This window comes from Globicephala melas, chromosome 20 (assembly GCF_963455315.2).
Source record: "Globicephala melas chromosome 20, mGloMel1.2, whole genome shotgun sequence".
NCBI lineage: Eukaryota > Metazoa > Chordata > Mammalia > Artiodactyla > Delphinidae > Globicephala > Globicephala melas.
Genome location: NC_083333.1, coordinates 35,844,071 through 35,856,474, shown reverse-complemented (window position 1 = coordinate 35,856,474; position 12,404 = coordinate 35,844,071). Strand labels below are relative to the sequence as shown.

The 12,404-nt window shown below is 41.5% G+C and overlaps 1 protein-coding gene across 8 annotated transcripts in view; it reads left to right on the top strand.

The window, feature by feature from the left end:
• TANC2 (tetratricopeptide repeat, ankyrin repeat and coiled-coil containing 2) overlaps positions 1 to 12,404 on the top strand; it is a 357,539-nt gene that overhangs the window by 321,521 nt on the left and 23,614 nt on the right. For all 8 annotated transcript variants that reach the window (XM_030843275.2, XM_060290546.1, XM_060290544.1 and 5 more), the window contains 4 exons: positions 81 to 203; positions 759 to 995; positions 5,350 to 5,535; positions 7,813 to 7,906. In XM_030843275.2, coding sequence (XP_030699135.1) covers positions 81 to 203; positions 759 to 995; positions 5,350 to 5,535; positions 7,813 to 7,906 — 640 coding nt within the window. The remainder of the gene's footprint in view (positions 1 to 80; positions 204 to 758; positions 996 to 5,349; positions 5,536 to 7,812; positions 7,907 to 12,404) is intronic.

Genomic DNA, 12,404 nt, shown 5'->3' with positions numbered 1-12,404 from the left:
CCTAGAGGCCCCTAACTTAACTACTGATGGTACTTTTTAGCTGGGCTAATGATTTAATTGTCTCTGTATTTCTTTTTCAGGGTTTGAGTAAAAAAGTTGGAGTGTCATCCTCCATCCTCCAAGGTCTCTGGATCTCCTATAGCACAGAGGGTCTTTCCATGGCATTGGCATCTTTACGAAATCTCTATACTCCAAATATAAAGGTAAGTGATAAATTACAGCCAGATTAAAGAATTAACTATGAAAACCTAAAACTAGGAGGACATTTAAGTAGCTATTTAATCGATCTTTGACTTGCCTTAGACTGTCTCCTATTAACCTTTTACTGATAATTTGATATATTTTACATTTTGTTCTGTGAGTTGAAGACCAAGCCTGTTGACCTTGTACCTTGTATAAGATGACTCTGATTTGTAGAATAAGTCCTGCTGCTTCTAGGGAGTAAGTCATTCTTGGACCACCTTTGCTTTGATAGGGTTTTTTCTGACTGACAGCTCACTTAGTGGAGACTCTGACAGCACTACAGTATGGGTGGTGTTGACTTTAGTTACTGAGCAGTTTATATAAAGGAGATATTTCACATCCCTTTCCAAAGGCAAGGTATTGAAAAAGGAACAAATGAAGATTTTAAAATAAAGCCGTTACTAAATGCTTCTGGGCACTTATTGTGGGGTCCCAGAGGACTTAATACAAGATGACTAATAGGATATAACTGATATTTATGTGAATATTATTTCTGTTTATTCACTCATTTCTAGGTCAGCCGACTGCTGATTTTGGGAGGTGCCAACATTAATTACCGGACAGAGGTTTTAAATAATGCTCCAATTCTATGCGTCCAGTGTCATCTTGGTTACACAGAAATGGTGGCCCTACTGTTGGAGTTTGGGGCCAACGTGGATGCCTCCTCAGAAAGCGGCCTGACTCCTCTGGGCTATGCTGCAGCCGCAGGCTTCCTAAGCATTGTTGTGCTGCTGTGCAAGAAACGGGCCAAGGTAGTGGCTGTCTGGCTCTGCTGCCTTTTCTTCTTCCCTTTTCTTTCTTCCTGCTATAGACTCTTCCTTATCTCCTGCGTGACCTCCTGAGTGTAGGTAGAATACATCAGATCCTATTAGGGGGCAGATCAAAGGGAGAACTAGCTCTGATTACATCCTACTGTTGCCCACTTGCCATGGCCAGTTCCATGCTGAATTTGCACACAGTTCTAAAACTTTTGAGAGGCACTTAGGAAACTGCATTTATCAGCAGCCACAAAAAGTCCCTAACAGCCAAGAAATTCTCTCCTGAGCTCAGAGTGAGGAAAGAGAAGTGGGAGAGCAAGGAGATGGCCCTGTGAAGTCTGAACTGAATGGTGCCTCTAGACTCTAAGCCTTTCATGTTAGAGTCTTGAAGATACCCCTGAAGAGGTATGGGGAGAAGATGATTCTCTCTGACCAGAGGAACTCAGAAGTGTTTCTGTTAGTGTATTTTAATTCTCTCAAAACATTTCTCAGAAATATATTTGCTTTACAGTATCTCAAAGGCCACTGATAGAACTCAATTTGAAAATATTGGTGAAAAGAAAAATGCTGGTCTCAAAAATGTAGGCCTCTGGGGAACATCGTAGCCCAATGGTATTTTGTTTCCATCCTGAAAACAAACTGAGGAATTTGGTGGTTTTGCAGTGAAATATAAGTAATATGTATGCCCTCGTTCTGAGGTGTCCAGTGTCCTTACCAGGGAAGAACTGTGTCTCCTGAGACTCCTTTGGGAGCTGGGACCTGGGAACCTCAGTGAAATCTCAGAGCTGTAGATGTTAACTGTGACACAGGAATGGTCCTAGTCATTTGAATGAACACCTCTAGAAACAGAGTGAAAATTGGGCCTTATTATGACTGCTGTGAATTCATATTCTCATCTCAGCTGGGTCTTTCCTGTTGCTCAGGTATCATTTTATTCATCTCTTGTTTTCCCCAGAGCAGATAAATAATTTGTGATCTTTTCAAGACCCTATCAAACCTTTTTTGCCCTCCTACGACTGCCAAGATTGATTTTAATCTCACTGTGCCTCGATCTCAAAACTCTATTAATCCTTACATACACTCACCTTTACTTCTGCCTCAGAGAAGGAAGTGTTTACCTTCCTTTCCAGAATGCTTGCCTCCTCTATATATATATATATATATATATATATATATTTTTTTTTTTTTTTTTTCCTGGCAATGCTGCACAGCTTGTGGGATCTTAGTTCCCGACCAAGGATGGAACCCATGCCCCCTGCAGTGGGAGTGCAGAGTCCTAACCACTGGACTGCCAGGGAATTCCCCACCTATATTTTTTAATCTCAGTATGTTGCTCTTTCTCTCACATCATTTCATTCTTTTTCTAAATTCACACTACCTTTCTTCTCAGTTTCTACAGCCTATGATTGTCTTCTCTAACCCAAAAGAGAAACTCCCCTCTCTCTCCTAACCAGAAGCCACCATCCCATCTCTTCCCACCCATGTCCACCAAGCCTGTCCTAAGAGTCATCTCTACTTGCTACCACTGCTTCCTTACTACTCCTTAACCGTTTGTGGTCTGGCTTCCGTGACAGAAAGAGGAGGCAAGTCATTAAAATCATAAACTTCGGCTTCAAGCACGACCTGGTCAAAGCCTGCATTCACACTCGCTTTCTCTGAGGGCTTGGACGAGTCATTTGACCTCTCTCAGCCTCACTTGTTTAACCTAGAAACAGGATTAAGAGGGGCATTGTGACAATTAAAAGTGATCGAGCCTTTTTAAAAAGAGATGAAGTCTCTTTTAGTCTCATGCAGTGCCTAATAAATAATATCCTTAAAAAAGGAAAAACCCCAACCTCTTGGCATTCAACTGAAGCTGCTCTCAAAAGTCACTAACAACTGTCAGTCGCCAAATAAAGTAACTATTTCTCATTTCTCACCCCTCTAAACCACTTAAGTATTTAGCCAGTTATTTTGTTGCATAACTGAATTGAATGTTCTTCAATTATAGCTGGTCTGGTATTTTCTCTTCATTAGATTGAGTTTGTATGTTTTTGGCAAGCACACCACAGACATGATGCTCTGCCCTTATTCATGCAGCACTGCAGGAGGTGCGTGATGTTGAGATCTCATTACAGGGGATGTTAACCTCTATCACTTGGATAAGGTGGTATCTTCCAGGTTTCTCAACCTGAAGTCACTGTTTCTCCCATTTGGAATTAAGAAGTATCTTTTAGAGAGATGCTTTCAGACTAGGCAGATACCTTGTATCTTTTTTTTGTCCACTAATTTTTTTGTCCACTAATTTAGGATCCATCCATTGATGGGTCCATTCTTGCTGCAGTAATTATTGCTATGATATTTGCATTATAGCGATTTTCTATTTCCCTCTTCCTTCTACATTTATTAATTGCAATTCTACTGTAAGGAAGAGCTGTCCCTTCTCCTCAATGGGTTCATTTACTTATAGCACCATGGATTCCTGGATATTTATTTTATTCTGTGATCTATAACTCATTGCCGGTATTTTCTTTTTTTGCTCAAATTGCCCCAGATTTGGCCACTGGGAGCTTCTTCACGTTGGTTCCTGTGTCCTTTCAAGCCCCCCCCCCATTATTTCATGAGTGCTTCTGTACTTTCTGGCACCACAAGATGTTCCAAACTCATCTTTTGCTATTACTGTCCCAGCCCTGGAATCAACCATTTCCCCAAGAAGCCAAGGGTTCTTTTAATTCATTCCTTTAGTTTTAAAAAATACAGTTCTGAACATGAAAATTCTCAGTGACTCTCCATTACTTATGAAAATTCAGACCACTAGCCTGGCATTCAAAATATCCATGCTCTTGTCCCAAAAGACCCTCTCAACGTTGTAGTTTGAACCCCCCCCTTAATGTATTTTACCCTTCAAAAACTAGAATTAATCATTTCCTATCCCAGCCAGTTGAGATAGCCCTTTTCTTAGTCCATTTGGGCTGCTGTAATAAAATACCATAGACTGAGTATCTTTAAACATTTCCTTCTTACAGTTCTGGAAGCTAAGTCCCCACAGCATGGCGCCAGCAGATTCGGTATCTGGTGAGAGCTTCCTGGTTTACAGACAGTGCCTTCTCGCTGTGCCATCACACGGTGGAAGGGGGCAAGCAAGCTCTCTGGGGCCTCTGTATAAGGATACTAATCCCATTCATGAGGGCTCTGCCCTCATGACCCAATCACTTTCCAAAGGCACCACCTCCTAATTACCTCAGGGGTTAGAATTCCAACGAATAATGGTGGGAGAACACAAACATTCAGACCATTGCACCTTTCCCTCTGAATCTGTTCCTGCTTCTGGCTGGAAATTCTCTGAAATTTTATTGCACTTTTGCTTTCCGGCTGACATTTATTATATTACACCTTCGTTGGACACGTTTTTGTTGTATTGGTCGCATCGCCCCTACCTTGTTCAAAACTTTGAGAGCAGAATCTATATTTTACTCTCTTATTTACCTTTTTATCCTATCGTGTACCTTGTACACGGTAGGCATTCAGTAAACATTTGTTATATGGATGGCCGGGTGAAACTAAAGCTGGAGAGAACCAGATACAGAACTTAGGCTTCAAGTGCTCTAAGTACCACTGAAAAATAACCTGCCCACCTGCCAGAAAAGGCTGTTCATCTATTGAGACTTGTAGCTGGGGACCTTCTGGTACATTGACCTTAGTCAGCCTTCTCTTTCAGCCTAAACTTGTAACCAGCACTGCAACTGTAAAAACTGCTGTTGGAACATAGTCTAGCATTAAGTTCCAAGTACCTCCAGCCATTTTGGCCAGATGGTTGAGATTCTGCCCTCCCACTGGAAGAGAGCAGTGGCCTTTGGCAAAGCATGGTGGTCAGATGTGTGAGTCACGAGATGAGATGTTTGCCTCCTTGGAAGACCAAAAAATTTGAGCTTCAAAATTTTTTTCTTCCCTTTCATGATTTCAAAGACAGTTTTTTGTGCCAACGCAGCTTACAAGTCTTTCAAATTTGGGTCTAAAAAGAACTATTTGAGGACAAGGGAGAGTGTACCTCAGGAAAACAAAGCTGGAGCTGGGAGTTTTGGTGTTTTGTTTTTGGGTTTTTTTTTTTTTTTTTTTGGTTTCTTTTGATGTGAAAGCAAAAGCCTGACGTTATGCAAAGAGGTTCTCCCCAGAGGGGCATCTACCAGAGTTGTAGCTCAGTGAAGATCTAGCCTGAGTAGGAGAGTATCTTCTAAATTTTCTCAGGGATTGGTCCAAGGAATAGGAGAGGATGAATCTTAGTAGTCCCGACCTGTGCAGTGGGCTGATGTGACTAGATTGGGAATACAGCCACAGTCTTTTTCACATAGGTTTCTCTGTCCCCTCGTAGGTGGATCACTTAGATAAGAATGGGCAGTGTGCCTTGGTCCACGCTGCACTCCGAGGTCATCTGGAGGTTGTCAAGTTTTTGATTCAGTGTGACTGGACAATGGCGGGCCAGCAGCAAGGGGTGTTTAAGAAGAGCCATGCCATCCAGCAGGCCCTCATCGCTGCAGCCAGCATGGGTTATACTGAGGTAAGAAAGCGGATAAGGTTTGGGGGGTTTTTTCAAGCTATGTATTGAAGGACCTAGGAAACCAGGAAAAAGAGGTTGCATTATTATAAAATTGCCAGCCTAGGGCTTCCCTGGTGGCGCAGTGGTTAGGAATCCACCTGCCAATGCAGGGGACACGGGTTCAAGCCCTGGTCCGGGAAGATTCCACATGCCGCGGAGCAACTAAGCCCGTGTGCCACAGCTACTGAGCCTGCGCTCTAGAGCCTGCGAGCCACAACTACTGAGCCCGCATGCTGCAACTACTGAAGCCCACACACCTGGAGCCTGTGCTCCGCAACAAGAGAAGCCACCACAATGAGAAGCCCGCTCGCTGCAACTAGAGAAAGACCGCGCACAGCAACAAAGACCCAACGCAGCCAAAAATAAATTAAAAAATTTGTTAGCCTAATTAATGTGAATTAGGTTTTTGGTCATTGATCTGAGGAGTAGGGAGATTCCAGGGTACCTAGAATTATGTTGGAAAGGACCTCGGGAATTATCTAATCTGATTCCTCCCCATCTTTCCACCCCTATTTAACAGACAATGACACTAAGCTCAGGTGGATTATTTTTTGACCTGTGTTCACATGGGTAGACAGAGTGGAATGGAAAGGGCACAACAGTTGGAATCTCAGAAGGACCAGGTTTGAGGCCCAGCTTTCCTACTCATTAGCTCTGGACCTTGGGCAATATACCTAATCTCTTAGAACCTTAGTTTCCCACCAGTAAAGCGAGGCTAATAAATTCTTTTTTACAAGGTTGATATGAGATGTAAACTGTTAATCACTGTGCAAATGGTATTTTTGCTAATTTATTTATTAATGAAAGTAATAATACAGTGGCAAAATATGTGGAATTGGTAGTGTTCTAGGAAATGTGTTAACAGCCAGCTCTGGGGAGGGGAGTGGAGTGGAACAGAAGTGTGTGTGTGTGTGTGTGTGTGTGTGTGTGTGTGTGTGTACATACAGACTTAAATTTATTATAAATTTTACTGATATTTTAAAAAATGTTGCACACAGTTTACAAATAATAATGAATTGTGTAATACTCTTAATTGAATGCTTTTGTTGATTTTTGCTAAACGTATATCCGTACCCAACCTGTGGTTACAACTCAACCATGATTTGATAAATGAAGTTGCACCCCTATTTGCTCTTTTCCCAATAATTTTGTCATTAAATCTGATGTGCGATCTACTGTTAAATTACTTCTCATCCTCATACAAATGATATTCATTAAACTGGAACCCCTTTTAGCTTTAGCAGTAAATCAAATCCTCATTTACAAAGTTTGCCAATTTCCAGGGTGTAAGTCCCCCCACCATGGCTGATTTCAAGCTGCCAATGTGACATCACCGAACACAAAGTTTCAAAGAGATGCACAGGAGCACACCATTATATAAAGTTTCCACCATACACATACAGTAAATATAAATAACCTGAAGAGCATAGATAATAGTAAAATGTAATTAAATAATTAAGAAGTTATAACATTTGATATTTTAACCTTTTTTAATTTAATTTCTTTAATTGTTATTTAATTTTTAATAAACATCTTTGTTTACTGACTGGCTTGCAAAATTCCGAAAATTTAACAGTCCGCTTTCATGGGCCAGTACCAGTTGGCTCGCCACTGCTTGAGATGCTTCAGTGACACAGCTACCCCATCCGCTGACCTGACGTATCACCAAGGGAATATTAAGTAAAATTGGAATTTTTATTATCTACAGAAGGTTTTTTAGCTCTCTCTACAGTGAAATTCCTGGAAACAGAGCTGTCACTTTCCTTTGGTGTTAGCAGCCATTCTCCTTTTATTATCCGCAAACAGTCCTTGTAATTCCAAGAGGAGAAAAGAAGATAATAGCTCCGCTCTGAAAAACTACAGGCCCTCAGTTTTCTCCATATTTATTTTCTGGGTTTTGTTTATTGATTTTTTTCCTGTTTATTTCTTGGTAGCATTTTTATTAGGAGGACGAGGGTTTGCTTTTTTAACTCAAATGTGATAAATATGTGATTTTTAAAAGTCACATGCTACGTAAGTTAATTGTGTTCAAGGGAAACATGTAAACTGTACCTGGTAGAACAAATGCTCATCATGGCAGCTTTGGGTTTTTAGGCGAGGACAGTCAGTTCTGATGCCTTTTGTGTGCAAGAGAGAGCGTGACCCTTGGGTATCCGGGTATCTTCCAAACCTCACAGGCTAGTATCAGTAGTACAGTTTTCCACCTGACCTTTGAGCTGACACAGCTTCTTGTTTCAGATTGTCTCCTACCTACTTGATCTTCCAGAAAAAGATGAGGAAGAGGTGGAACGAGCACAGATCAACAGCTTTGACAGTCTCTGGGGAGAGACAGGTACCTCCTGTGGACATCTCTCTCTTCTCTGTGAACGTGTCATGTCTGTGTGGAGATATTCTCTGCATCTCACACCCTGATTTTTTTCTCTGCCAGACCAAAGGTGGCCGTCTCTGTCTTATGGCTATTGTGTTGGAGACTGATTCAGCCAAAGGAAAAGTCACAAGTTTCCTCCTTTCAATCCTCTTTCCCTTTGGGTGCTCCATGCCGTTAGCCCCAGAGTCTTCTTTCAGACAAACCTTCCCCCGCTCTTGTTTCCAAATATCTTAAAAGACTGGAAGTTTCCTTACAATGTGCCAAACCATAGCAGAAAAGAGTTGTGAACTTTTTTTCCCTGTCATCCTTATAGGAGATAGGAGTAAATATTTCTCCTGTAGCTATAAACCAAGAAGTTAAATTTTTATCGACACCTCTGGCTTACTGAACCAAGTGTTAGCATGGCGGAGTGGTCCTGACATGATTAAACTGATACGTCATGAGTACCGTTGCTATCAGGATGCAAAATGAAGGTCCCCCCTGTAGGGCACAGCCCTGCGTAGTCTCTCACGATCTGCAGCAAAGCCATTTCTATATTGCTTGGTACTTACTCCACAAACAGAAGCCTCTTCCTTGTGGCCTTTGCAGGAAATGATTGTTGTCTTTCCCCCAAGTCTAAACTGGAACATCTGGAAAAACATTAGTAACCTTTTATGTGTTTATGAAACCAGGGCAGTAAAAACTGTAGCGTCACCACAGATATGTGTTGTGTTTGCCAGGATAAGTAGACCAACGTTGAGATGGCCGATTTTAGGGAGAGCATTTTACTGAACAAGAAGGGGGTATGCTTTGGTTAGGGTCAGAATGTTATTAAAAATGAGAAGATGCTTGAATTCACTTAAAATGTATAATTACCTATTGAACTGTGATGTTTCCACACATGGCAGTAATCTCATATAGGTTTCATGGCTTCTTTAACATCATGTAGAATGGTCCAGAGCTCAGGAATTTGCTTCTCAAACAATCCCTCCCTCTGTCAGAGCCAAAGGGAGCAGATGCCGGGCAGCTGCAGCTTAAGAGCCCATGACAGATTAAAGGAAAATGTGCAGCTGGCAACAGCTGCTGTCTCTGGGGCCCCACCCTGAGGGAAGCCAGAGGACAGACTGAGGGGAAGGGGCTGGCCAGGTCGCCAGCAGTTGTGGAGTGTGCATCCTGAGACCTGGAGCTGTGGGAGAGACATGAGGGTTCACATCCCGTCAGCACAGCCTCCCCGGCACAGCCCCTCCGTCCCTCCCAGAGTCTCCTGTTGCCAGGCCACCCGCGTGCAACCCTAACCCTGACTGGGGAGCGCAACAAAAAGTAGTGGCCCGATGGCGACAGTGGACAGAAATTACAAGACTAACCATCATAGTGATGACTATCACACACGTCCTAGTGTTGTGCTTGAAAGAATTCCTTAAAAATGTTGAAGAAGGGTGTGAACTAAGTGGAAGACTTATTTTTATTGATATGAATTTCTTACTAAAATAAAACTTTACAGCCTCAGGACTTTTAAAAGATTTCCTGCTTTAAAGTGTGCAATAAAGTTTGTTACATTAATTTTCTTACCTACATACCGTATCTCAAGATTGTAAAAAAAATCAAAGTTTCATGTCAGTTTGCTTGTAGTTAGAATTGTGTTGTGTTTAATTTTATATCTATATGAACTAATTTCAGCATTATGAACATAAGACATTATTTAAATATGAGTTAGAATGAAATACATTTGTAATATAATTTATAGAGCTATAAAAAGTTATTTGACTTCAGAAAAATTTCTGGGAAATAATGTCTTTGCTATGTTAAAAAATGTCCCTACAACTCACCGCTAGTGTAGAGTAGACTCTGAGTTGCTTTTCTGTCTATACTGATGGGTTTACCAAGTACACGTTTCTTTTTAACTTACAGCACGTAATCATTTAAAATTTATAATGACTCATTGAATTGTGATGTTTCCTCCAATGGCAAAATCTTATACAGGTTTCCCTTGCATAGAGAATGAAGGTCTGTGACCTGCAGCCAGCTGGTTAGGGTCTCGTATCTGCAACCCTGGCCTAAACAACCCAGTTTTTACTTAGGGAAAATATGATGGTAATGATGTTTCCAACAATTTGTATCATTTACTGTATTAAATCCAAAACAACAGTAACTATAAGAAACGATATAACCATTATCTTATGTGCCATTCCAAAAAAAAACCAGAAAGAAAAACCCTCTGCCTATAAAACTGACACAGTTCTTTATTATCACATCGATTATAAGATGCAGCCTGACTTTGAGATGTTAAAAATGCGGAGGCAAGAAAGTACATCTTAGAATCAATGAAATGCATCTTAGCATATAGTGAAATATTTATTGAGATGTAATTTTTACATATCAGATTTTCTAAAAGCAGGTCACTGGAATATCCTGGTTGTCTTCGTCCTCCTTTTATGGCCTTTTTGTCCTTCCAAAGAGCACCTTCCTACATCGAGCTTTCACCGTCTGGCTGACCCCCTCCCATCCTGCAGGGTTTTCACAGATTTCTTATGGAACACAGAAATCTGTATTCCAACACAGAAGAAAGGCAATTAAGATGACAAGATTCACCAATCCCTCCTCTCCTTTGTCTTACAGCTGTAGAACAGAACCAGCATTAAAAGCTTCTGGCAACTCTGGAGAGCCTGAGCCATCCATGGCCCAAAAGTAGCGAAAATTCAGAACATAAACAAGATACCATTAATTCATGCCTTCATCATCTTTTGTCTAGATTATTGCAACTATTTCCTAGCTGATCTTCTTGTCTCTGGCCTCACCCTTTTGTGATTTATCTCCCAGACTTCAGCCAAAGTGATCTCTCTAAGCCACAATCTGTCCATGTCACTTTCCTGCTTACCACCCTTCATTGACCACCTGTAACATTAATGTAGCATAAAAAGGGACTTCCCTGGTGGTGCAGTGGTTACGACTCCACGCTCCCAATGCAGGGGGCACAGGTTCGATCCCTGGTCGGGGAACTAAGATCCCACATGCTGTGTGATGCGGCCAAAAAAAAAAAAGGTAGCATAAAAAGACGTGTCATGATCTCTAGCATCATCTGTTGCCTGTCTTCTCCAGTAGGAGTAAACGTGCCGTTCCCCACCTCAGTGCCTTTATACGTGCTCTCCCTGTGCCTAGAATGCCTCCCTGTCGTCGTTGCCTATAAGTCTCCTATTTCTCTTTCAGCATCTTGTTTAGATTGTCATCTCTTCCTGGAGACCTTCTCAGACACTTCTTCCTCTGTGCCACCTCCAGACAACCCCCGTGGACTTATCTCTGTTGTGCTTATCACACTGTATAGTAATGTATTTGTTTGTTATCCTTATTCAACCCTGAGTTCCTTGAGAGCTGACAGTATCTGACAAAATAGCTCTATAAATGTGTAACTAATGAATGTTGTTTTGGATAGCAGTGATCAGTATATGTCTTCCCCACCCACCTCCATCCCATCGGTCTTCATGACCTGTCTGTGCTGTACACTGTCAAGGTTGAGAAGAGAGAAAAGAACCATTTGCTTCTCTGCATTCTATTCAGCATCAGCATCCCATCGAAGCCGACTTTGGCTGTTTCATCAACTCTGAGCTGTATCCTATCTGTTTCTTCAAACTCCTTAGCTGTTTCCCTTTGAAAAAGGACCATTTATTTCAAATAATCTCATCAGATGCTGACACGCTAGGGAACGAATTCTGTTACTGGTCTCTTAGGAAGAGAGATTTGGCTCCAAACTGTTAACATTTGCTATAAGAATCAGGTTGTTGTTTTACAGAACTGGCTTTGCCTTATTCGTCTCACTTTCAAAAAGTTTTAACGGTTTTTGATAAGAACTATATAAAATCCAGCCAAAGCAACTCCTTGCTCTTGGGTTTTGAAAAGTACAGACCCAATTTTCCATAGTTGTGTTGTTCTGAGATGAAGTTGGCCAGCTGTGTTAATGACCGTGTCCAGATATCAGCTGGAGATTCCTGCCAAATTACATCATAACCTAAGTAACAGAGATGATACAACAAAGAAAAAGGCCAAATGGAACATTCCCTCTCATATAAACATGTTGTCCGGTGGGTTGAGATGGGCCAGCCCCCAGCAACATGACTGCAGGTTAGAGCAGACAGTATATAAGTTTAGCTTTCAGGATGGGCACTGCTTGTGAATTTTTATCTGTGTTCTGTGAACTAGCATCATTGACGAGAGGCTTGATTCTGAAATACTGTCTGTATTTTCTCCAGAGTGCTATAAATTCTTGCGTGAAAAAGAATGTATTTGCGCACACACACACACACACCACGCCATACACAAGACATTGAAAGGGAGGCTTGCTGCGTCCCTGCCCCCTGGTAGCTACTTTAAACTTGGGAGAGTTAGAAATTTTCCAAACCCTTTGTTTTATGTACCAATGAGGTGATTCTTATGGTTCCTAACAAGTGTCTAACCCAGTCAAGTTCTTTCTTTTTCCCCAGCTTGACTGAGA